At 47.2% G+C, this 22,168-nt stretch overlaps 1 protein-coding gene across 3 annotated transcripts in view; it reads right to left on the bottom strand.

Annotated features, from left to right (window-relative positions):
* JPH2 (junctophilin 2) overlaps window positions 1-22,168 on the bottom strand; it is a 74,138-nt gene that overhangs the window by 38,794 nt on the left and 13,176 nt on the right. For all 3 annotated transcript variants that reach the window (XM_073309559.1, XM_073309557.1, XM_073309558.1), the window contains exon 2: window positions 18,904-19,687. In XM_073309559.1, the coding sequence (XP_073165660.1) occupies window positions 18,904-19,687 (784 nt within the window). The remainder of the gene's footprint in view (window positions 1-18,903; window positions 19,688-22,168) is intronic.

Genomic DNA, 22,168 nt, shown 5'->3' on the forward strand with positions numbered 1-22,168 from the left:
TCTGCTCTATCTCCTCCCTTTTAATCATCTCTTCTCCTCCTTCCCCTGCCCATACTTCTATTCAGATTTGTCCAGGGGTGAAAGTAAGTCGAGTGACTTACAGGTACGCTGGTGCCAGCTCTGGCCCCCCGGAAGGGGCAGGGCCTAGGGCGGAAGGGGGGGGGGTCAGAGACAGGGTGGACTGGGGCTGGAAGGTAAGTGCCCCCCTCCTTCTCTTCCTCCCCCAATGGGGTAGCAGCAGCAGCCCAGGGCTCCAGGGGCTATTTAAAGGGCCCGGGGCTCCCCTGCTTCTACTGCCCCGGTCCTTTAATTAGCCACCGGAGCCCTGGGGAAGCGGCGGGGCTCCAGTGGCTATTTAAAGGACCGGGGCAGCAGAGGCAGCTGGAGTCCCAGTCCTTTAAATAGCGCCTGGAGCCCCCGCTACCCCAGGGCTCTGAGGGCTATTCAAAGGGCCCGCGGCTCCCCTGCTTCTACCGCCCCGGCCCTCCAGAGCAGCGGGGCTCTGGAGGCAATTTAAAAGGCCTGGGGCTCCAGCCACTGCTGGGAGCCCCAGGCCCTTTAAATTGCCCCCTGGGAAAGCCGGGCTGCCAGTACGGTGCACTGGCTTTTGCTGGTACGCCATACCGGGGTGTACCGGCTTACTTTCACCTCTGGATCTATCCCATCCATCTCCATCTCCCAACCCTTCACCCCTCTACAAACAGAAGTGACTGCTCTAGAGGCTAGATGGCAGCCTCACTGCCCGCTCCTCCTTTGCATATCAACCTTGTGTGTTTCGTATCCATCCAATCTAGACTGTAAGCTCCTTAGGGCAGGGTTTTTACTGATAGTTGTTAATGCTCATGTACACCAAGGGTGCGGTGTATGTCATAAATACAATACAATACAAACAATCTAGCAACTACTTAATGCAGGAAATGTACTTACTGTTCTACAGCATGTCTCTGTATTTTAAAAAAAAGATAAAACATAATAACCTTGAAATTACTTTCATTTCCAATCTCCTTTCTCAAACAACCCATTTGTGAGATGCACTGGTATTTTCACTCTGTTGTACCGGCACTCAGCTACTGAAGTGATTGGCATTGTGTAAATACCTGTGCTAGCTAGCTAGCAAAACAGTACCTTCTCTCCTTCCTTCTGGCATAAAGGGTAATGCCCAGACCATCTTGTCTTAGAAAAAAGTATCGTTTTTTTAGGGAATGCTTTAGGAGCAAGGAATTGTTGTCAAAGTTCACTGAAACTAACAAGCTCAGTGAGCATTAGTCTTTATGATTACCTGGCGAATTTTTAAAATACTAAAATATTATCCTCAGCCCTAAATAGCTCAAAGCCATTTGTATCCTTCAGTGAATGATACTTCCCCACAGAACAGTTAAAGCGATATTAATCTTACAGCAGACGAATCGGCAGCTATCTTCCTCAAGACATCTACCAAAGGAGCCCCATTCTGAGCAAGGGAAACTGGTTAGCTAAACATTCTGAGGTTTTCTAATTCTCAGTATTGCTTTCTTGCTGCTTCATTAATATACCATGTTCTTTAATACTGCAGCTCTGGCCCCCATTGACCTAGATGAGAGGCCAACACGAGCAACTGGCTGGGAGTCAGCTGCCGTTCTCTTTCTTATGGAGATGCCGCTAATGCACATTGCAGGTCCCAACATGCAGTGCCCAGAGACAGCTCAGGATGGAATGCTGCCTACTGGGACTTGCAGTCTCCATAGGCCGCACCTATCAGAGATAAAGCGGGCTGTATTAAACAACTACATGGGCCTTGTTTGCCCTGCAAGAGTGGAGGGCCTCAGAGATATCAGTGTAAGGAATGTAACAAATGCTTTAACTCTTACTGCTGTCATCTCCTGCTCCAGGAAGAACACAGAGCCCTGGACTAGAGTTTCAGCTGATGAAAAGCTTTTCCATTCACCCTCCAACCTGGCTGGAAAGTATGTCATGACAAAGTCAGTGCAGTTCTCTGCAGACAGAAGGGTAGATTCAGTCTCTCGCTATTAGAGGCTACACTTCCTTTCACCCATTTTTTTGGCCTGCTCCCAGGCTTCTGTCTGCTGCTTTGCCTGTTAGCAGGAGGGTGAGCATGAGTATATAACTTCTTCCAGTCAGAGTGCACAGCCAAGCAGCCCTACAATAACAAATCAGTCTGTGCAGCCCAGTGCCTGCGATCAGCCCCACAGTAATGCACCAAGGCACACTGCCCTCATGCTAGGTTTCAGAGTAACAGCCATGTTAGTCTGTATTCGCAAAAAGAAAAGGAGGACTTGTGGCATCTTAGAGACTAACCAATTTATTTGAGCATGAGCTTTCGTGAGCTACAGCTCACTTCATCGGATGCACCTCATGCAGTGAACAATCACTGCCAATGCTAGTGATTTAGATTTATAAACTATATAAAAACCAGCTCATCTCATGCTCAGGACACCCCTTTTATAATTAACTTTCACAGTAAGGTCAAACTGGATGATGCATTCCACGGACAAATACATTAAAGACAATAACCCCTTTAGCAATCAAGCTCTTCCAATCTTCAGCCCACTCCCTCCCCGTTATGCATTTGGGCCTAACAGCATGCACCTTAGGTTGACAAATGTGGACTATTCCATACCAAGTGCACACATGCATGCATGCATGCGTGTGTGTGTGTGTGTGAAGGGGGGTGGGAGGAAATCAGTTCCAAAGTCAAGGATCCCACATGGAGAACACCCTGCCAGCAGCCTCCTCTTGTTCATTTCAAGTGCAGTGTGGCAAAGGGAGAAAGGTGGGGTCACAGGACTAAATATAGATTCCATGAATGATGAAGGGAGCAAATTTCTCAGTGGCACCAAGATTAAATATGTTGCATTTATTAGTAAAGGTATGTTTTTCTGACTGACAGCCCTGCAAACTACTTGGGCTAAAGAGCTGATCAGTAATGGGTATGTTTCCCTGAGGTAAATGTTGATTTTTCATTAAAAAACAAAACAAAAACTCCACCACATATTGGTCAGTTTTTGGCAACAATAAACCAAAAATATTTTTGGCCTAAAACGGTAAAAAAATGAAAATATTTTCAGTATGGGTTTTTTCTATTTTCCAACAAACAGAAAAAATTGGAAATTTTCAAGGAAAACAAAAAGTTTCGGCGAAAAATGTTCCATTAAAGCAAAAAGCCAATTATTCATTGCAAATAAGCTTTGACACAAAATTTTCCTACCAGCCCTTTTGGCCTCAAGAGTCAAAATTCACAGATTTTAAGTCCAGCAGGGACCATTATGATCGGCTAGTCCAACCTCCTGCATAACACAGACTGTGGAATTTCGTGCAGTTCTGGGTTATCTCCCTCACAGTATCACCACCAGTCAGAAAGGTTGTGCAGTAAATATAGCCCCTCAGTGACACCTCTGCCCCGCATCGTCTTCTGTGGTTTTGCCCAAGAGTCACTGATTGAAACTCAGTACACAATTCTGTTGACAGTGCACGTGAAGGAATAGAATCCAGCTCCCTGTCTTGTGTGTAGAGGCTCGGCAGGGCTAACTGGAATAAAAAAAGAAAAATCTCCTGTTTGTCAGAAGCGCAGTGGCTGTGGCTGTGTACACACACATAGCAGTTCTGTCCATCAAGCAGCTGACATTTTTACAGTCACTTTTCAGAGTGAAGCCACACTTTGATTTCCCTGTATTTTTCCTCTTGAGATGAGGGATCTGGAAAACTGACAGGGCTGTGTGCAAATGCCTTTGGAAGATGAAATCCTTCTCAGTTTAAAAATGTGCTAGGCCAAAAATATATCAACACCTGTGGCTTTGATTCTACAGAAGCAGCGGCTAGTCTGTGTTTTAGATAAAGACTCAGTTCTGGGGAAGATCTGAAAAAGGCAATTTGTATCAAGTGTCTTACATGCATTTCTCTGGTGTTCATGATTATAGAATCTTCTCACGTGTCAAACATTAATGAACGAAGCCTCACACAACCCCTGTATTATCAGCCCCATTTTACACATGGGAAACCTGAGGCACACAGGAACTATGCAGCAGACCTAGCAGTAGACCCAGTTCTCCTGACCCCCAGTCCTGTACCCTAACCCCAAGACCATCTGTCCTTCGGCTCACAGTGTAGGCGCACTGGAAAGCATGGTTAGGTTAACCCAAATTCCACCCTTTTATTCCCAGAATAACTGTCAGTGAAAATAACCAAAGGGAATCTCACTTCTCTGCTAGGTTACCAAAGGAAAAGGAAAACAGGTGAGAGCAGCAAGGACTTTTTGATATTCCATTTCCTTAGAATTAAAAGACAAGTAAAGTCATTCCAGGACGACCTCTATGAGAACCCAGTTGGAGGAGAAGCCCCACTGACATGGTAAACCTGCAGTAGAATACAAGGGATTCAGTGAAAATGGTTCTACAGGCCCTGGGCTACAATAGAACAGAGAAGGGCAGGGATGGGAAGATACGACACTGGGTCTTCCTTTCTGAACGCACCCACCCACGTCAAATGTCTGAAATCAGAGGAGCCTGGAAACCTCAGCTTCCCTCCCAGTCCACCCAGAACATCAAAGCTCTTCTATGAATATTTACTACTGCCACCAAGAGCAATGAAGCCCACACACTGGGAGTCAGGACCGTGCTCATTAGGCACCAGGAAGGCAAAGTCTGGGAGCCCAGGGATGAGCACTCAGAAACTGTTGACACAAATGGAAAGTGTTTTAGCTGCACCGGTGGCAAAATATCACCCAGCCAAACTGCAAGGAACAAAATCCCCTTCAGCTACACTCAGGTGCATAATGTTCGCCCCCTGCCCATGTTAGAGAACCTGCCTAAGGTCAGCTTAAGCTAGTGATGTAAAATAGCAGCAAACACAGCAGTAACCACCCTCACCCCAGGCAACCCTACTTTCTGCACAAACAGTACTAGTGCACCAGGTGAAGCTTATATGAGCCTGCAGAGTCCACAAACGAGGTGAATGTGATTTCCTTAAAGGGGCTGCTCTCCATTCACCAGGCTCCCTGCAGCATCATTTACCACACACCCAGAAGGGAGTTAGCATCATGCAGCCATCCTTCCTTCCAACCCTGAATCAGAGGCATTCTACAGGTGAGACCATAGCTACCTCAACTTTCTGAGAGCAACTGGCACCTTCCAGAAACACTGCAGTCCCTTATGGCCAGACTGTCAAAGGCACTGAAGTGCCTAAAGATACAGACAGGCATCTGGTGGGATTTACAACAGTGCCTAGGTGCCCAACTCCCATTGATTTCAATGGGAATTAGGTACCTAGGTGCTTTAGAAAATCCCACTGGGCACCTATTTACATCTATTGGTGCCTAAATACTTTTAAACTCTTCACTCCTACCAATACAAGCGAGATTCAAAAAGGAGAATAGAAACCCATGATGGTCTCAGTCCCTCCTTACAAAACCTGATTCAAAAGAAAGAAGCAGACGCTACTGTAACCTGACTAAAACATTCTGCCCTTCTTCAGAGCCGCACTGAATAACCCTTCGGTAATGACTAGGAAAGTGCACTCAGTCGAGAAAAAAGGAGGACTTGTGGCACCTTAGAGACTAACCAATTTATTTGAGCATAAGCTTTCGTGAGCTACAGCTCACTTCATCGGACGCATGCCATGAAGTGAGCTGTAGCTCACGAAAGCTTATGCTCAAATAAATTTGTTAGTCTCTAAGGTGCCATAAGTACTCCTTTTCTTTTTGTGGATATAGACTAACACAGCTGCTACTCTGAAACCTGTCAGTTGAGAGAGGAGACAAACACTGCCGACTTCTAATCTCATCTTTGATGCTGAATCCCTCTGACACCTGTGGGCTCAGTCTCCCCAGGGATCCTGACACCTCCTTCACAGTGAGGGGATGAGGAGAGAGCAGTTGAAGTTTACAGAGTGCTTTGACACACGGGGAGCGTTTTATAAGGGCTTGGTATTGGTGTTTGGGAGTGGTACTGCCAAATACCAAAGTATTTCTTGTCATTTTTTCTTTAAGAAATACAACCTTCTTCTGATTTAATTTTCAGCATGTTTGTAGTGACAACTGCCCTGCGCCATCTCTGCAAACACAAGAATTGTTTCCCTGCGGTTCTTGGCTAGGTGGAGGGCCACGCTCTTTGGTTTTAAAAAAAAAGCCCAAACCAGCCCCTATAATTCAGGCTCATGAAGCTCAAGTGACCAGCTGAGTAGCTCCAGGACACAAACTGTGTCATAAGGGCCACTAGATTGCTGATCTGCCACTTTGGGGGAGTAGAACTGGAGTAGGGTGTTCAACAGATCCTAATCGAAATATTCTTCCTTCTCTAGTAATCCCGAATGACGCAGCCAAATCTTAACTCATGATGGCCTTGCAAAGTCTTTTTCCCAGTCGATTTGAGGCAAACTGTGGCCCAAACTCTAGGAGAAATGTCACTTCAGGGAGGGGAGATAGAAAAGTAGACGTGAGAGGAAGCACCAGAGAAAAGCAGCCCAGCAGCATGTACTGCCTAGCATTGCAGCCTGCGCTGTCCCGATGCCAGCAAGGTTGACCTCAGCCGAGAGTGTGACATTCACATCCATTCAGCAACACAACAGTGGGGAAAAACAGAGGCAGGAGCTTTCTGCAGCCATCACATACGAGAGGTAAGGACTACACCCACTCCAGCCAACGCGGCTAATGTCCCAGCAGCACCAGAAAATTTCAGACCACACCATCCGTGTGTGTGTCTGTATTATCGCCCACACTCCCCCCAGAGCTAAGAACTACAGTCCAGTGTGTCTCAGGCAGTGACAGGACAGGCTTCCCCTGCACTCCTCCCCACCGATGCTCTTCATCCCTGGCCTGGAGGAACGACCTGTAAGGCAGGGTGAGAAAGGAGCTGAGTCTCCGTGGCCTATTCAGTGCTTGGCCTCTCTGCTGAACTTTCTAAAGAAAGGGACCAATTACTATAGATAGTTGTCAAGGAAGTGGTGGAAAATGTTTCTTCAATGCACATCAAAGGTTATCAGATCACATTAATCTATGTCAAAACATCCAAGGTGGCCAGGCTACTCCACCCATGACCACCGCAGCCATTCTTGTTTCCCAGCTCTAGTGACAAAACCAGTGAACTGATTCCTCTAGGCATTCCCGTGCTTGGCACCAGGCTCCATCCATGCTAGCAGGCTAATGGACTTTCCTCGTGTTTTGCAGACAGACCCATTTTATGTGCATACATGAGTCAGCCTGGAAAGGAAGTTATGATACGTGAAAATCTGAGTCAAGGAAAGCAAACAGGAGCGTGGAAATGCTCTCTTCCTCCAAAATAGACAGTGTGAACTACAATAACCCACTACGGTTCAGGCAGTAGATTCTGTCAAATCTCTGAGGACTCTCTTGTCAGGTGATTCCGCAGCCAAAGGTTCCCTCAGGGTATATGTTATAGGAGGCTGGTGATGGGTCAATAAGCTCAATGCTGTGGCTGTTGAATAGGGTTGCCAACCCTCTGGGATTGTCCTGGAGTCTGCAGGCATTAAAGTTTAATCTTTAATTAAAGATTATGTCATGTGATGAAACCTCCAGGAATATGTCCAATCAAAATTGGCAGCCTGACTGTTGAAGCCCAAATTTTCAGCAATTCTCCCTTTTGTGCTTGTGCTCCCTCCTTTATATGCATAGAGCTTGAGTTTGCACTGGCAAACAGCACAGATAGGATCACGTGTGCTCAGCAGCCCAGCTCATGCAGACAAATAGCGTCATGCACAGTGCAGGGCTCCACAGATGCAAAAGGAAGAGCATTACTCGTTTTGCTTCATGTGAGAGAAACAAACATTTCTGGGGCTAGTGCAGCTGTAGCATGCCTATAAAAAGCCACAAACCAATGTATTAAGGCCCCAGACTTCAGCTGGTGCTAAAATAACGGCAGGTGGTTTAGGGATCTATGACTTTATGATGAATTAATAGGCTTTATTTAGTGTCACACCCTTTTCAAATACATGGAATTTTAATGGTGTCGGAGCTGTCTCATGGTACATTGATACTTCAAGCTGGAGGTGTAATCTCCAATGTGAGGAGACCTACCTAAAAATAAAGTGTAGCCGTGGACCAGTTAGCTGCCCTGGGTACATACCTAGAGCCTCAGACAGGATCGTCCTTTGGGCAGCTAGCCTCTGCCACCCCTTGTGCTGCTGCAGCCTTGCTGCTATTTTAGCTTGAGCACAATTAGCACAGGTATGTTTCCTCTAGCTCGACGTGTAGACACACACCCACTTGGGAAAGAGAACAAGCAGCTTCCCTTAACCGCTGCATTCATGATCCCAGAGTCCTGGGGAGTAGCACACAGGCTACAGGCCTGTGGGTCACGGGTATGTTCATATCTCCCTGCCCATATGTACAGTAACTCCCCATGTGTTTGTGTCTACTGAGCAGGTGAGATGTTCATTCATATGATTCCAGATCAAAGGACGCGTGGACAGCCTGGCTGATTAGTGAAGGCTGAACATATTGCTGCGCAAGGGATTTGAGTTTGGCTCCACGGTTCAGTCACTTACTCCCCCGCACAGCATGAGCTTGGGGTGCCTTTTGCAGACCTGGAGTGACTCCCCCTCTTACTAATTCATAGACTTCAAAGCCAGAAGCAACCATTATGATTATCGAGTCTGACCTCCCTATGTAACACAGGCCAGGGAATTCCACCAAGTGATTCCTGCATCAAGCCCAATGACTTCGGCTGAGCCAGCTGATATCTTTTAGAAAATGTAAAGCTTCAAGTGATGGATACTCAGGGAAGCTTTAACGGGCTCTAGCGGGGATTGTGCATAACCCAACTTGGCAAGGAGAAGGGTTCTTCAATGGAGCAAAGTAAAGGACCGGGAATGATCTCTCCCTCCTGCCTTCTCAATGTTTCTTTGCTCATACTGTGGAAATGGACTGGAATGAGAATGTGCGCTGTGACATGACCTGTGTCTCCTCTCATGGGAGCAGCGGGGACCGGTGAGCACTGACTGTGGAACTGTAACTGGCAACAGAACTTTATTTTGGTTGACTCTTTCTTTTTTCTTACGGGGTCTGATCACGTTACTATGTAAATGCTGTTCCCAACTATTCTAGCTCCCTTGCAACCCTATCTGGGAGGGGTACTTTAGCAACTCAGCATGGGATTCTGTAGCACTCCGCATGGGATTCTCTCCTTAGTAAGCAGGCTCACTTTAGTTCCTCCATATTGTCTGCTTGTTACATGGATAGACCGCAATTCTATTCATTACACATCCATCATGTGGTACCCAAGCTGGGAGAGAGCATTAATCAGAACAAAAATCAGAACAATGCAGAAGGGCCTGGAGCCTTGTCTAAACTTGGGGAAACCTCCCTAGTACTGATGGGCCTGAACCACACACTATGTGAATACTTAGCTGTCATCAATAATAATCAAAAAGTATGTTTCTACCCCTCATCGTTGTGGAGAAGAGCTTACACCATGACCTGACTGCATGCTAAACACCCACAAACCAGAAGGGAAAGAAAATAAACCCCAAATGTACTGTTATTAAAAATCTCATTATTTTAAAGCCAAATCTCACAATATTGAAGCCCAGCTAGTAAGTTTTGAATGCTTGGGGGCTGGCAATACTGAACCTCCCAGATCCACATGCTCCCCAACTTTGGGGAAGTTTACATACAGGTACAGACTTTGCAGTTATCAGCTGCCTATATCATAGACTGAATTGGAAGTCCATACTCCAGGACTAGGCATCAGTTTGGCTCCAAACGTCACAGGTGGGGGTCCAGCTCTTTCAAAGATATTCTGAACATTATGTATGGAGTTGCTTTGTGAAAGGCTGTGAGCCATTCCTTTTGCTGTTTGATTTCTCTAGTGGCTGGTGTAACCCTTTCAAATACCCCAGGACAGAATGGATGATGGCTCTTGGATGCGGCTTAAGCAAGTCTTGACAGTTCAAGTACTTTATTACTGGAACCCATGCAGCTAAGGTCCACCTGAGTGGGCTCAAGTTTTATTGACTAAGAGTCACAGGCTTTGGCTCTCAGCTGTTGCATTCTCCTGTAGCTCTGATAAACCATTGCTGTGCATTCCCTTATTTAGTCAGGGACTCTCTGCTGACTCCAGTGTTTTCAGTGCGTCATTTACACCATACATCACAGTCCCCTAAGGAGATGCTCATTCCTGCCTAGGTAATGTAAGTCTGAAAGGCTGAGCACAGGGAGATATAAGTAACATTGCTTAAGAATGTGAATGGGCAGAATAGTTCAGAAAAACGATAGGAGAGTTTCAGTTCACGTCTCCGCAGACAAGTGCCTCTGTTTGTCGAAGGGAGAGCTCAGAAGTGCCCCACAGAACACAAAAAGAAAAGGAGTACTCCTTTTCTTTTTGCAAATACAGACTAACACGGCTGTTACTCCGAAACCTGCCACAGAACACAGACAGCAAGGCTATTTAGAATTCAAAACCTTGGAGTAAACCATTTATCTGGCAAGAAGAGAGTCTCACACACAATTTTAATTGAGGCCAGCCTTTGGGAAAGAAAGTCCCAGAGTGTTTTCCTGTACCCGCAACTTCATCCCATTTCTGTTATGCTATTTAGACACTGCCTGGCCTCTCCTTAAATTATTTCAGTGTATTCTTGAGAGTTTTTCCATTATGTATTAAAAGGACAATGTGGAAGCACTTTGAATCTATGTTATAAAGCCGTGGAAAAATGTATGTTCAAATAGCAGATACCCTACTGATTTTAGATGTTGTATAGCCCAACCATAAACCTGTGCTAATTTTGATTTGTGTTTGTCTCCAGTAAAAAATCCTGGTGCTTAGATACCTCCATGTGAGGCGCTATGGATAAATCAGTAAAGGGTGGCAGTGATTTCTTCCTGCTGTCACATACGTGGCTTTCCTGGTGATAATAAATACTATCTGTCACATGACAGATATATTCCAGAGGATATTTGTTAACACAATATACAACTTTCAAGGTGTTCAAAAGACAGGGCCAAAGCTACAGTGTACACATTACAGAACACATGGAAGTGTCCCTTTAAAAAACACTGCTTTCATTCCAGTTGGCTAAGAAGTGCTAGGATTTCATTTGGCACAGATACCAAATTGCAGAGACTTGACGGGGTCACGAAGAGCTGAGCGTGACCCAGAGTGAGAAGGGTTTGCTGAATTTTCATTGTAGATCTGGCCCTTTTAAAAGTCTTCTTAGGCAAAGAAGGAAATTCACTCTCGTTAGCAACTGTAAGGACTCCTTTGTAGCTAATGACTTGAGGGGGTCTCAGGCCTCCAGAAAACCAACCAAGCTGAATCACTCAAGTCTTACCTAGATCCAGGCTCGGGCCCTCAAAAAGCAGCCAGGCTCTGTGCCTCATCTTGGATTTTTATTTTTAAGGAGATGAAAGCTGTCCCTCAGTTGCCTGTTTTCAAAGGGATCACTTACCCTCTGCTTGACAAGTTAGCACATAGCCTGCATTCTAGCACAGATGCCATCAGGTAACCGCACAGACACCAGCCTTCCTAATTGCACAGCTCTCAGTAGCTCTGAGTTGTTTCTGCTGACCAGAAACAACAGGAGCTTCTCAGGGAAGCAGAATGCCAGCCTGACACACAAGCCATGTCAGCAGCTGCTCGATGTCTCGTGTATTTGGGGGCCTCTACTGCACAGACTCAACAAATCTCGGGCTGGCCTAAGGGGAGATTTCCAATCGCAACCTAGCAGCCTGGAGAGCACCTTTGACTAGGGTCACCCCAAACTGAAATACTGGCCTTAGATGCATGTGTAACATAGTTATTTCTCTCGCCTTAGTACTATGCCCCATACAGAGGATCTCACTCTGCCAGTTCACAGGGGAACATACCCACAGAACAAAGAATGGAAAATCAAAGGCCACTCTTTAGAATGAGCAACATTCCCTGGCACTGTGATTCCCACTTGAATGAAACATCCCAGTACAGCTTCTTGTCATGTAGGACCGTGCCTTCTTGGTTGTTATACAACCTGGTCATTTGCCTCTACAAGGTATTTTCTTTTCACTCCCCCTAACATGATGCTTGTCCTATAGCAAACCATTGTACACTGGTAACTGACAAATAACTTCCCATGTGGTATCTCAAGACCTCATTTGTCGTCTTTCCTTAGCCACATTACCTGCACTGCATCATACATTTTCACTTAACGAGCCCCCCAGACTAGAGTAACTGATGAATGACGAGGGTCGGTTTGTGCACAGCAATTAGTGAATTCATACTGTGCCTCACTGCACCAAACATCTGGGTTGCAAGCCAGCTTGACGGGCAATCTAGTTTGCACTTGACACTTTGGCAACATCACAAACACATTAACTGGGCTTAACTGAGAGCCTCTGCTCATTAGACTGGCTGTTGTAGGTCTTGAACGAGATACACTGGCAGAGCTGTGTGGCAGATCCCAGACTGGAACAGCCAGGGTTGCAGGCAGGCGGGAGGGCAGTGTCCTGACAAAGCTGCAAGAGAGAACTCTGCAAACAGCCTGCCCACACTTGGCCAGTACATTCAGGGTTACATGAACATAACCTCTACAATTTTTCACTAAAATCATGAAAAGAAAAATCAAAATTTCTGAATGTGAGGTGACATAACAGGGAATGCTTCTGGATTTCTAATACAGAAAGGTTTCAGAGTAACAGCCGTGTTAGTCTGTATTCGCAAAAAGAAAAGGAGTACTTGTGGCACCTTAGAGACTAACCAATTTATCTGAGCATGAGCTTTCGTGAGCTACAGCTCACTTCATCGGATGCATCCGATGAAGTGAGCTGTAGCTCACGAAAGCTCATGCTCAGATAAATTGATTAGTCTCTAAGGTGCCACAAGTACTCCTTTTCTTAATACAGAAAGAACTATAATGGGACCTGTCAGGGCCAAAACAATATAGTTCTGGAAGGAAAACACACTCAACTGTGCCATATTCTGGCTGGAGATGCTCAGAGACACGAGAAAATCCACAGCCAGCAGGGGGCTGCTCCCAGTTTCTGCTCCCTTTGAAACACTGCACAGATGCTGCTCCATTTCACAGCAAGAGACGTGGAAGAGGTGTGACCCAGGGGTAAAGTGGTCTATTACATGTATGTCCCCTGATCTGTCAATGCTTGTTCCATGTAGATTGTCATGTTCCAAACAAAGGCTTGGGTTTTGGTCAGAATGTGGAAGTACATTTGTACACAGACCGTGAGGCATAGGTTGGGGTTTCTCTTTCTTCACACCTCTGCAGCTTGCCTGAGCCGCCAAAGCTGCAAAGAGCGGGGTTTGGGCAGGTTTTAGCATTTTGGGTTTATTTCTCACTGGTTTTAGCATGCCTCAAGGAACCTTTTACGGGGCCAAAAAAAAAGTGAGCACTGGTCTTCTTGTGATATTTCCCTTTCTGAATGGTGGAAATGCCGAGAGGAGGCCAGAACTCGATCCTTAAATGGCTCCCTGAGGTATAAAAAGCCAGTGAAAAATCATGATCATGTACAAGTACGCAGATGCTCAGATTTCCTGCAGCATCTGACTGCTTGGCCTGAGAAACCAAACCCTAACAATACCCTCGCATTCCCATATAAAGATGAGCACTATCCTCTAAATGGAGGAGTCATGTAGCCTTACCATGCAGCTAAAGACATTTCCATAGGGACCAAAAAGCCAAGACACTTTTCATCAATTGGAACCAGGGTTTTATGCTGTTAAATTCCGCCCTGGGGTAAGCAAGGCAGTTCCATTGACTTCAATGCACTTTCATATTGTAATTCAAGAGGCTCATTCTGTATTTTGATCCCCCAGCTTCACTACCCTAGAATTTGTGCGTTAAAGAAACTATTTTACCACCCTGAAGCCACCTTCCCATTTCTGCTAAATTCCAATGTCACTTCCTTCGTAGTCCACAAATTTCATCCCTTAATTTGCAGAGCCATATGTTCCCCCTTCATAACATCAGCACATTTACCCAGGCTTCCCTCAGTTTGCCTCACTGGCAAATGCCCTGCCATACACCCAGATGAGGTGGCTGCTGGTGGTTTCTTCCCTATACAGGCAAGGGGCCAACTCCCGTTTCATCACATGCAGCTTTGTTGTCAGTGCAGCTATCCTGTTAGAGTCATGAGAATGTTCTTTTCCCAGGACATGCCAAGGTCTCCTACTTCAGCAGGTGGTCACAGTAGGCATTAGGATGGAGGATTTTGGTCAGGGTGTTATAGGTCACTACTGGCTGTATAGGGAGGTTTCCCCAGGGACCGAGAGTCTCTGGGTAGCTCTGATTGGAGATGAGGGATTGGAAATTCTCTTAATACTGAAAACAATTCCTGTCTCTAGAATGGTTTAGGGATGCACTCCAGGAGGGGATTGTCTAGGTCACCCAAACACTGCGTAAGGTCCCTTCAGTGGTGTGGAGTCACTAGTGGGACACAGAAAGGGAAAGGGAGTTGGGACAGGGCTGTAGCAAGAAGCCAGCACTAGCCCTGGTCCTGACAGGTCTCCAAATGAGGGAGGATAGTCCAGTTGATAGGGAGCTAGCCTAGAACTTGGCAGACCTGCATTCAAGTCCCTGCTCCCACAGACTTCCTGGGTGACTTTGGGCAAGTCACTTAGTCTCTCTGGGCCCCAGTTCCCCGTCTGTAAAATGGGGATCATAGCACTGCCTTGCCTCACAGGAATGCTGTGAAGATAAACACACTAGGAATTATGAGGTGCTCAGCTGCTGTGGTGATGGGGGCCACATAGGCTATGTTTACACTGCAATTAAAAACCCATAGCGGGCCTGTGCCAGGTGACTGGAGCTTGGACTAAGAGGCTGTGTAACTGTAGTGTAGACATTCGGACTCAGGCTCTTGAACCCTGCGAGGTGGGAGGGTGCCAGAGCTCAGGTTGCAACCTGAGCCCACGTTTCTGAATGTCTACATCAGTTAAACAGCCCCTTAGCCCAAGCCCCGCGAACTTGAGTCAGCTAGCATGGGCCAGCCATGGGTGCCAAACTGCAGTGTAGACATACCCATAAATACCTTAGCTAGAGAGATAGCTCCAGCTGCGAGAGTGCCCAGAAGCCCCGTGGCAAAACTGATGAGAGGGAAAACACGCTATGGTTAGAAGAAGGTGAATGATTATCTAGCACTTTATAAATATTAGTCACCTAGTTCTCACGCCCTCAGAAAGATATTAGACTCATTTTACAGGTGGGGAGACTGAGGCAGGGAGCAAGTGGCTTGCCCAATGTCACAGAGAAAGTCAGTGGCAGGGCTAGAGCTCAAGAGTTTCTCCAGTCAACACTCTGAGCATTAGATTTACTCTAGTCCTTAGAGCTGAGATTAAAGGAGGGGGAAGGGACACATTAACAAAAAAGACACTGTGAGTAGGGATGCTAACCCCTTACGAAGCAAAGGCAGCAATTATGGCCCCAAAGGTAAAAATTCACTGAAACTGTGACTTGACTGTGAAATGAACAGAAGACAAAGCTCTGCTCACCCCTTTCCTAAGTCACTACCCGCTCCTCGTCTGCGCCCCCACATCCTGGCTGGATCACCTGCAGGGCCAGTCCTCCCCTTGCAGCTGCTCGAACACAAATTTGCAAACAGAACTCCTTGCAGGCAGGCGTTGGAAGCCAGAGCAGCGCTCTCAGTATCGGGTCAGGCTCCCTGAGCTGACTGTCACAAGGGCAAACCTAGGCACTGCAGGAGTGAGGCTGGCACTGCCTGGCACAGACTACGGCAGCACACGAACCTCGACACACATTTGGTTTTAGGTAGGCACCCAGCTGGAGAACCAGTGAAGCATGCTCAGAGATAACCTATCCACTGTCTCACCATGCACGAGAGAGGAGGACTCATTAAGGAAAAGGGTTGTAATGCCTTATTTCCTCTGACTCAAAAGTTCCCTTAATAGGAAATGGTTTCCAAGCTGTACTAGAGAGGATGCCGGCCCCTGTGAGAGCAGTGGACGCATTCCAACCCCTGATGGAAAACACTACAGAGTCTCCTTTGGATTTGAAGTGTAAATCGTGTCTACTAAAAAGGGCCTTATATAAACTGACCAGTGCTTGGGGATCAGCTTTGCTTCTCTAACAGCATTATTTATGGCCTTGCTGCTCTTTGAATATGCCTTTTCCAGTACATTACAAAGTCACGCAGGAACAAAGAGAGCACCAGGCCCGTCCAGATGATGTAACAGGGAGCGCCTTGTGCCAAGACGAACATGGCCCAGTGCCGCTTGCGAACTCAGGCAGCAGCACGGATCTGTTATTTTGATCATCACTGTCTCCACCAAGACACTCTATTGAAACTTGCCGATATTTTTCTGACAGCCTCTGCACTAACTGAGCTCGCTAAAAGCAGCCAAACTCAACATTCGCTCAGGAGCCTTGGTTCAAAACTTTGAGCTGAAATAGTATCGGGCAAAGTATCTGCCTGGCTTCCAAGGGATTTTGATGGTTTTTAAATGGAGGCACCACGCTGTATTTCACCAGGTGGATGGTATTCCCCGCACCTGCCTGGCAATGAGGCAAAGTCTTCAAAAAATCATCTCCTGAGAAACTGAACAAAGTTAAAAGGGACAAGTCAAGAAAGAACCACAAGCCACATCCAGGCCGAACTCCCATTGACTTCAATAGCCATTTGCCTGGGTAAGGAGTAAGTGCAAATCTAGTGCCAGATCCTGCCACCCACACTCACACTGAATAGTACATTACTCATGCCACTGAAATCAAACTGGTAACATACAAAAGGAACAGCTTGGGTTTTTTAAATATATAAGGCCAAATCCTTTGGTCCTTATTCATGGCTAGATTCCATCACCATCACTCACGCTGAAATCAGAGGGACACCACCAAAGTAAGCTACTACTTAGCATAAGGGTGGCAGAACCTATCCCTCAGTAAAGACCTAAGCACCTGGCCCTGTATATTTTAATAAAAACCTCCTATTCTACATTGCCAATAACTCTTTTGATCATTAAAGCTGAACAAACTTTCAAAAATCTAAATGCACTTTTTCACCACTGCTGCTGGCTCCCTTGCACTTCACTCTGCTTGTCAGGTGAAACTAGATGGGTCAATTCCATCTTCTATTTATAGCCCATTTCACTTTGCATCTCTTCTCTGCTTTTGGTGGCATCCTGTTATGTTTGGGTCTCTAACAGTACAGGAAGAAAGATCAATTAAAAAAACCCCAGTTATTTTAAATGTGTGCCAATATTTCTATTCTCTGAGGTTTTGCAAGCCCCATCTTTTTCTTTTTTAATACAAACCTAAGTTTACGGCCTGAGCTACTAGCCAGTGTTGCTTTAAGCAAAGAGTCAGAAGCATTGACGGACAACCTGCAGCCATTTGACAAAATATTCTTAGTGCATAGGCAAAGCAGAGAGAACCTAACCAAAGTATTTCATATCATTACTTTCCAAAGTATCTTAAAGCGGTCTGAGCTGCGAGAACAGTTTCCAAGCTGTCAGTAGCAGAGTCTAGTTGACTTCTGCCTCATGGCACATGAATCCTAGTAAATCATTCAAAAACCTGAGTGAATGCAAATAGGTCACTGGAGCAGGTCCCCGGCCTCTGGAGTGGTGCACGGACTAGCAGTGAAACTCATTGCACCAATCTGCCATCTCCCACTATTCAGTATGGTTCCCAACTCAGGGACCTGCCTCCTGAGTGGTGAAATCCAGGCAGAACCTGGCTTTAGCCCTTGACTTTGTTTTGCTTGCTAAAATTAGGTTGTGACAACAACCTTGTTCCCCCAAATCACTACATGCCCTGCACCCTTGTGGCACTGTGTGAGGGGAAGGAGTGGAAACCAGGGTACAGCACACACTTCTCAGGAAATGCTGCGATGTTCTGTTTGTAGCCCAATGTGACCAAGATGCGACTATGTGCCCAGCAGATGGAAAGCCCTCATGAGAAGACCACCAGCAGCTGCTGCACTATTGTTCATTATAGACCCCATATCCTGCAATGACGCTACTGTAAGACGGAATGTTTCTGTAGTGGTGGTTTTGTTGTTGGGTTTTTCTCTTAATGAAGGAGGTGTCACCCAGATGCCATACTGTCCCTATGCAGAAGGCTGTCCTGATTTATTGTAGCCAGAACAGACTATTTTTCATTCTGCCCTAGTAATAAAAAATCCACCTGCTCCAATGTGTTTCACTGGGGACTAAAGGTTCCTCCCTACGTTGTTATCTCCAAACATTTCTATAAATGCTTAAGAGTATTGGCATCTATTAAGGTGTTGATGTTTCACACAGTGGACCAGATTCTCAGCTGGCATTGTCTCACTGGATGTCAACAGAGCCATGCGAATTTACACCAGCTAAAGAGCTGGCCCAGCCACCCCATCTTTTCCTGTCCTGTTGAGGTTAGTGTTAGTGGCTTGGTAGCCTTTCCCAATCCCCTAGGTCTGGCCTCTGTTAGATTTGGGGGGTGGGAACAGAGAAACCTGAAAGGCTCATGGGACCTAAGTAACTGAGCTGCGAGATGCTCAGACCATGGCCAATCTTTCTTCCTCGCCCCCCAAGTCTGTCCCATCAGCTGCAAGGGTTTTAACTGATCAGTGCAAGCAACTGTATGCAGCAGAGAAGAAGCATGGTTCAGCGGTTAGAGCATTAGTCCAAGACCCTGGAGTTATGGGTTCAAGTCCCTCCTCTACCACAGACTTTCCTGTGTGACCTTGGGCAAGCCACTTAGTGTCTCAGCTCTTCATCTGTGAAATGGGGATAACAGCGGCCCCCTAACCCACAGGGGTGTAGTGAAGATACCCAGATAGTGAGGTGCTAGATCCTACAGTAATGGGAGCCAAACAGACGCCGAAGATAGCTTGGCTGCATGCTCCAACATATCGCTCAGCTGCAGGGAGCTCTGCTCTGTGAAAAGCAGGATTCCTAGCTACTCTTCTATAAAACTGCAAACAAACAACACAATCAGTAATGAAACCTGGTGTGCCTTTGTTAGAGCTGGAGCTCCTACCTGGAGGCTGCAATCTCAGCCTTCTGCCGGGCGATGGCTGCAGCCCTCTGAGCCCCTTCCATGCTCCTGTCCACTTTTTGCCTGATCTTGGAGCTCTTCAGTGGTATCACCCTCTTCTTCATGCCTTTGATCAGGATGTTCTGCCGGTATTTGCCTTCCTCCTTCTTGCCATCTGGCAGGGTGGTGCAGCCATAGCCATGCCGCACGTTGTCCAGCCACTCGCCCTCGTACTTCAGGCCGCTTGACCTCTCGCTCACCCCGAAGCCCGAGCGCTTGTCGTTCTTCCACTCGCCCATGTAGGACTCCGTGGTGGTGGCGTCGATGTCAGACTCGAAGGGCGGGAACTCCTCCCCTTCCGCCCCTTCGCCCAAGCTGACGGTGGAGGTGGCATCGCTGGCAGCAGAGCTGATGCCGCTCTCGCTCTTGAGGAAGCTGACTCGGCTCTTCTGGCTGGCCAGGGAGGTTTTGGACTCCGATTTCTTTAGCTTCCCCAGCAGAGAGCCCCGTCTGAAGAGGCCCCCTTTCTTCGGCTTTCTGGCTCCAGCATTCGCATACAGACTGAGGGCAAAGCCTCCCCGAGTGATAGTGGGTGACATGAGGATGCTTTCTGGGCTGCCCGCCGGCGAGTCCTGCTGTGGCAAGGTGCCGTTGCTGTGCTCACTACGGAGGGAAGACAGAGAGGTTCGGAGAGGGGAGCGGACCACAGACGCCATGCCGTATGGGACACTCTGACGGACGCCGTATCCATGGCGCATGCCATTGGTGAACTGGCCCTGGTACGTTCCTACAGGCAAGAACAAGGACCTCATTAAGCACGGCACTTATTTTTCAAACCGATGCCTCAATACAAAGAACAAGCACAGCAAATCAAACCACCGCATGACATAACGGCTGCCTCATGCCTGGGGACCAGCTGCTGCCCTCTGCTGGGAGGGAAAGCTCAGAGCTGCACAAGTGATTATCAGTTTGCAAATGTCACAGCCCCTAGAGGCAGGCGGCCTGGAGAACAGATGCAAGCCATATTCCCTGCCCTAACACACAGCGGGTGTTCTCCATTAGCTCACCTAATTCTGCTCTAATTACACCAGTTGTAAACCCAAAATCACTCTAATGCACACACTCTGGATTTACATGAGCGTGACTGGGAACAGAATCTGGCCCCAACATTTCTGGAATTTTAGGTTGTGTGTTCTGCACCTGATGGCTGATTGCCATGGTATTTGTTCTCTGTGTGTGCACAGTCAGCGATGTAAACAGTTCTTCTCTAGCATCATGACAGCCCCTTCCAGTCCACTTCCTTGCTCCGCTCTTGGAGATTCACATTATTGTCCACCACTAATACTGCATATGGTGAAAATGGCTAATGTTGTACACAGTGAACGTGATCTCCCCAGGGACCATCCACACATTGGGCTGCCTAGCAGAGATGGGAAGTTAACTGAAGATTGGGAAGAAGGATGATCTTCTGGCCTATTTTCGGCTCCTCCTGTGAGTCCCTGGGCAAGTCACTCAGCCTGAGTTCCTCATCTGAATAACAGAGATAACGACACCCTCCTACTTCACAGGGGTGTTGAGGGGCTAAATACATTAAAAGATTGTGAGGTGCTCAGATACTAATATGGCTGGGCCCAAAGAAGCATCTAGATAGACCAAAGCTGTCCTCAAAACGCTAGAGAGACTCTAGGAGACAAGTCTAAAAGTGTCTGTCTTGGAGAGCAATTCCTGCAAACTTGAATACGCTGCCCTTCACTGTTCCCAGAACAAAGCCCATAACCTATTGTCTCCGAGCTTTAGGGATAGGTAGAAAAGAGAGGCAGCCACACCTCAGAGGCCCTCCAGCACTGACCCAAGTTTGGGATGTTTGCAGGACACCCTCTCCCTTCCCCTCACCCCTTTGAAGGATTTGCATTACACTAAGCTTCCTTCTGGCTAAGGAGAGCTCAGGGTGACCCCCTCAGCATCCCCATGTGGAAGGGGACAGAACGGGGCTCATCAAAAGTTACACCAAGGGCTGCCTTCCCAGTCAGGAGTGAGCAGGCTGCCTCCCTAGCACTCCCAGCTTCTACTGGCCTGGGAGGCCAGCTTCCCAAAAGCAGCTCTCTGCTTGGCAGTGCCAGGTGATTAGAGGCCTGACCCAAAGCTTATTGAAATCACACTCCCATTAGTTTCAGTGGGCTTTGGATCAAGTTGCTAGGAGCTCTTACTGGACAACCATGGAGGCCCTTACTTGTGGTCCCTTCATTTACAAAGGTCTGGATACATTCAACCCAAAATGATTCCGCTGGGGAGTTAAAATGTCCCTCCTGCCCGCCAGTTTGCCTCCAGCCATTTGAAAAGATGCCCTCTGCTGTGCAGAGTTCAAAAGGCTGCCGTGAGCCACCCATTCAGAGCAGAACTGACTTAGCAATTCATCAGCAGGTGGGTCTGCGGTGGTGGGAACACAGTGTGGACTGCAGCCGCCCCTCACTCATTACCTCAGTGTGGAGTCAAACTGCCCCTTGGGCAAGCTACTGTCATCGAATCATAGGAATGTAGGGCTGGAAGTGATCTCAAGAGATCACTAGTCCATCCCCACACACTGAGGCAGGGTATACCTAGCCCCTCGTTGGCAGGTGTTTGTCTAACCTGTTCTTCAAAACCTCCAGGGTTGGGGATTCCACAGTCTAGGTATCCTGTTCCAGAGCTTACCTATCCTTATAGTTAGAACGTTTTTCTAACGTCCAACCTAAATCACCCTTGCAGCGAACTAAGCCAATTTACTTCTCGGGCTGCCCTCGGCAGATATGAAGAACAACTGATCACCATCCTCTTTGAAAAGACCTTTTCTATATCTGAAGACTGTTACGTCCCCCAGTCAACCTTCTCTTCTCTAGACTTTGGGGAAGTCTCTTCAGCTCCTGTGCCACAGTTCCCCGGGATGTGAGTGAAGTTTAATTTCCTAATGTCAAGATCCACCCTCGGAAGGGCACTAGAGAAGGGTAGCATGGGCTACAGGGAAAACCTTTGCTTTTTGTGTTGGGGCAGGAATATCATTGTGGAGCCTCAATACAGAGCGATCGGAAAGAAGCAGTTTCACTGCTGTGGCTGCTTTGGAGGTTTCCCAAGGGGGAGCCTGTTTCCTGCCCGCTCAATACCCCAGAATGCTAATTCTACTCACACCAGAATCCCTCTCTCCCTGGATTTCCCTTACTCTGTTGATACGGTTGCCTCAGTAACTGGCAAACCACCAAAGACAAAAGCAGCATTCAGCTCTGCCTCCAGCCAT

This window comes from Lepidochelys kempii, chromosome 13, assembly GCF_965140265.1.
Source record: "Lepidochelys kempii isolate rLepKem1 chromosome 13, rLepKem1.hap2, whole genome shotgun sequence".
Lineage (NCBI taxonomy): Eukaryota > Metazoa > Chordata > Testudines > Cheloniidae > Lepidochelys > Lepidochelys kempii.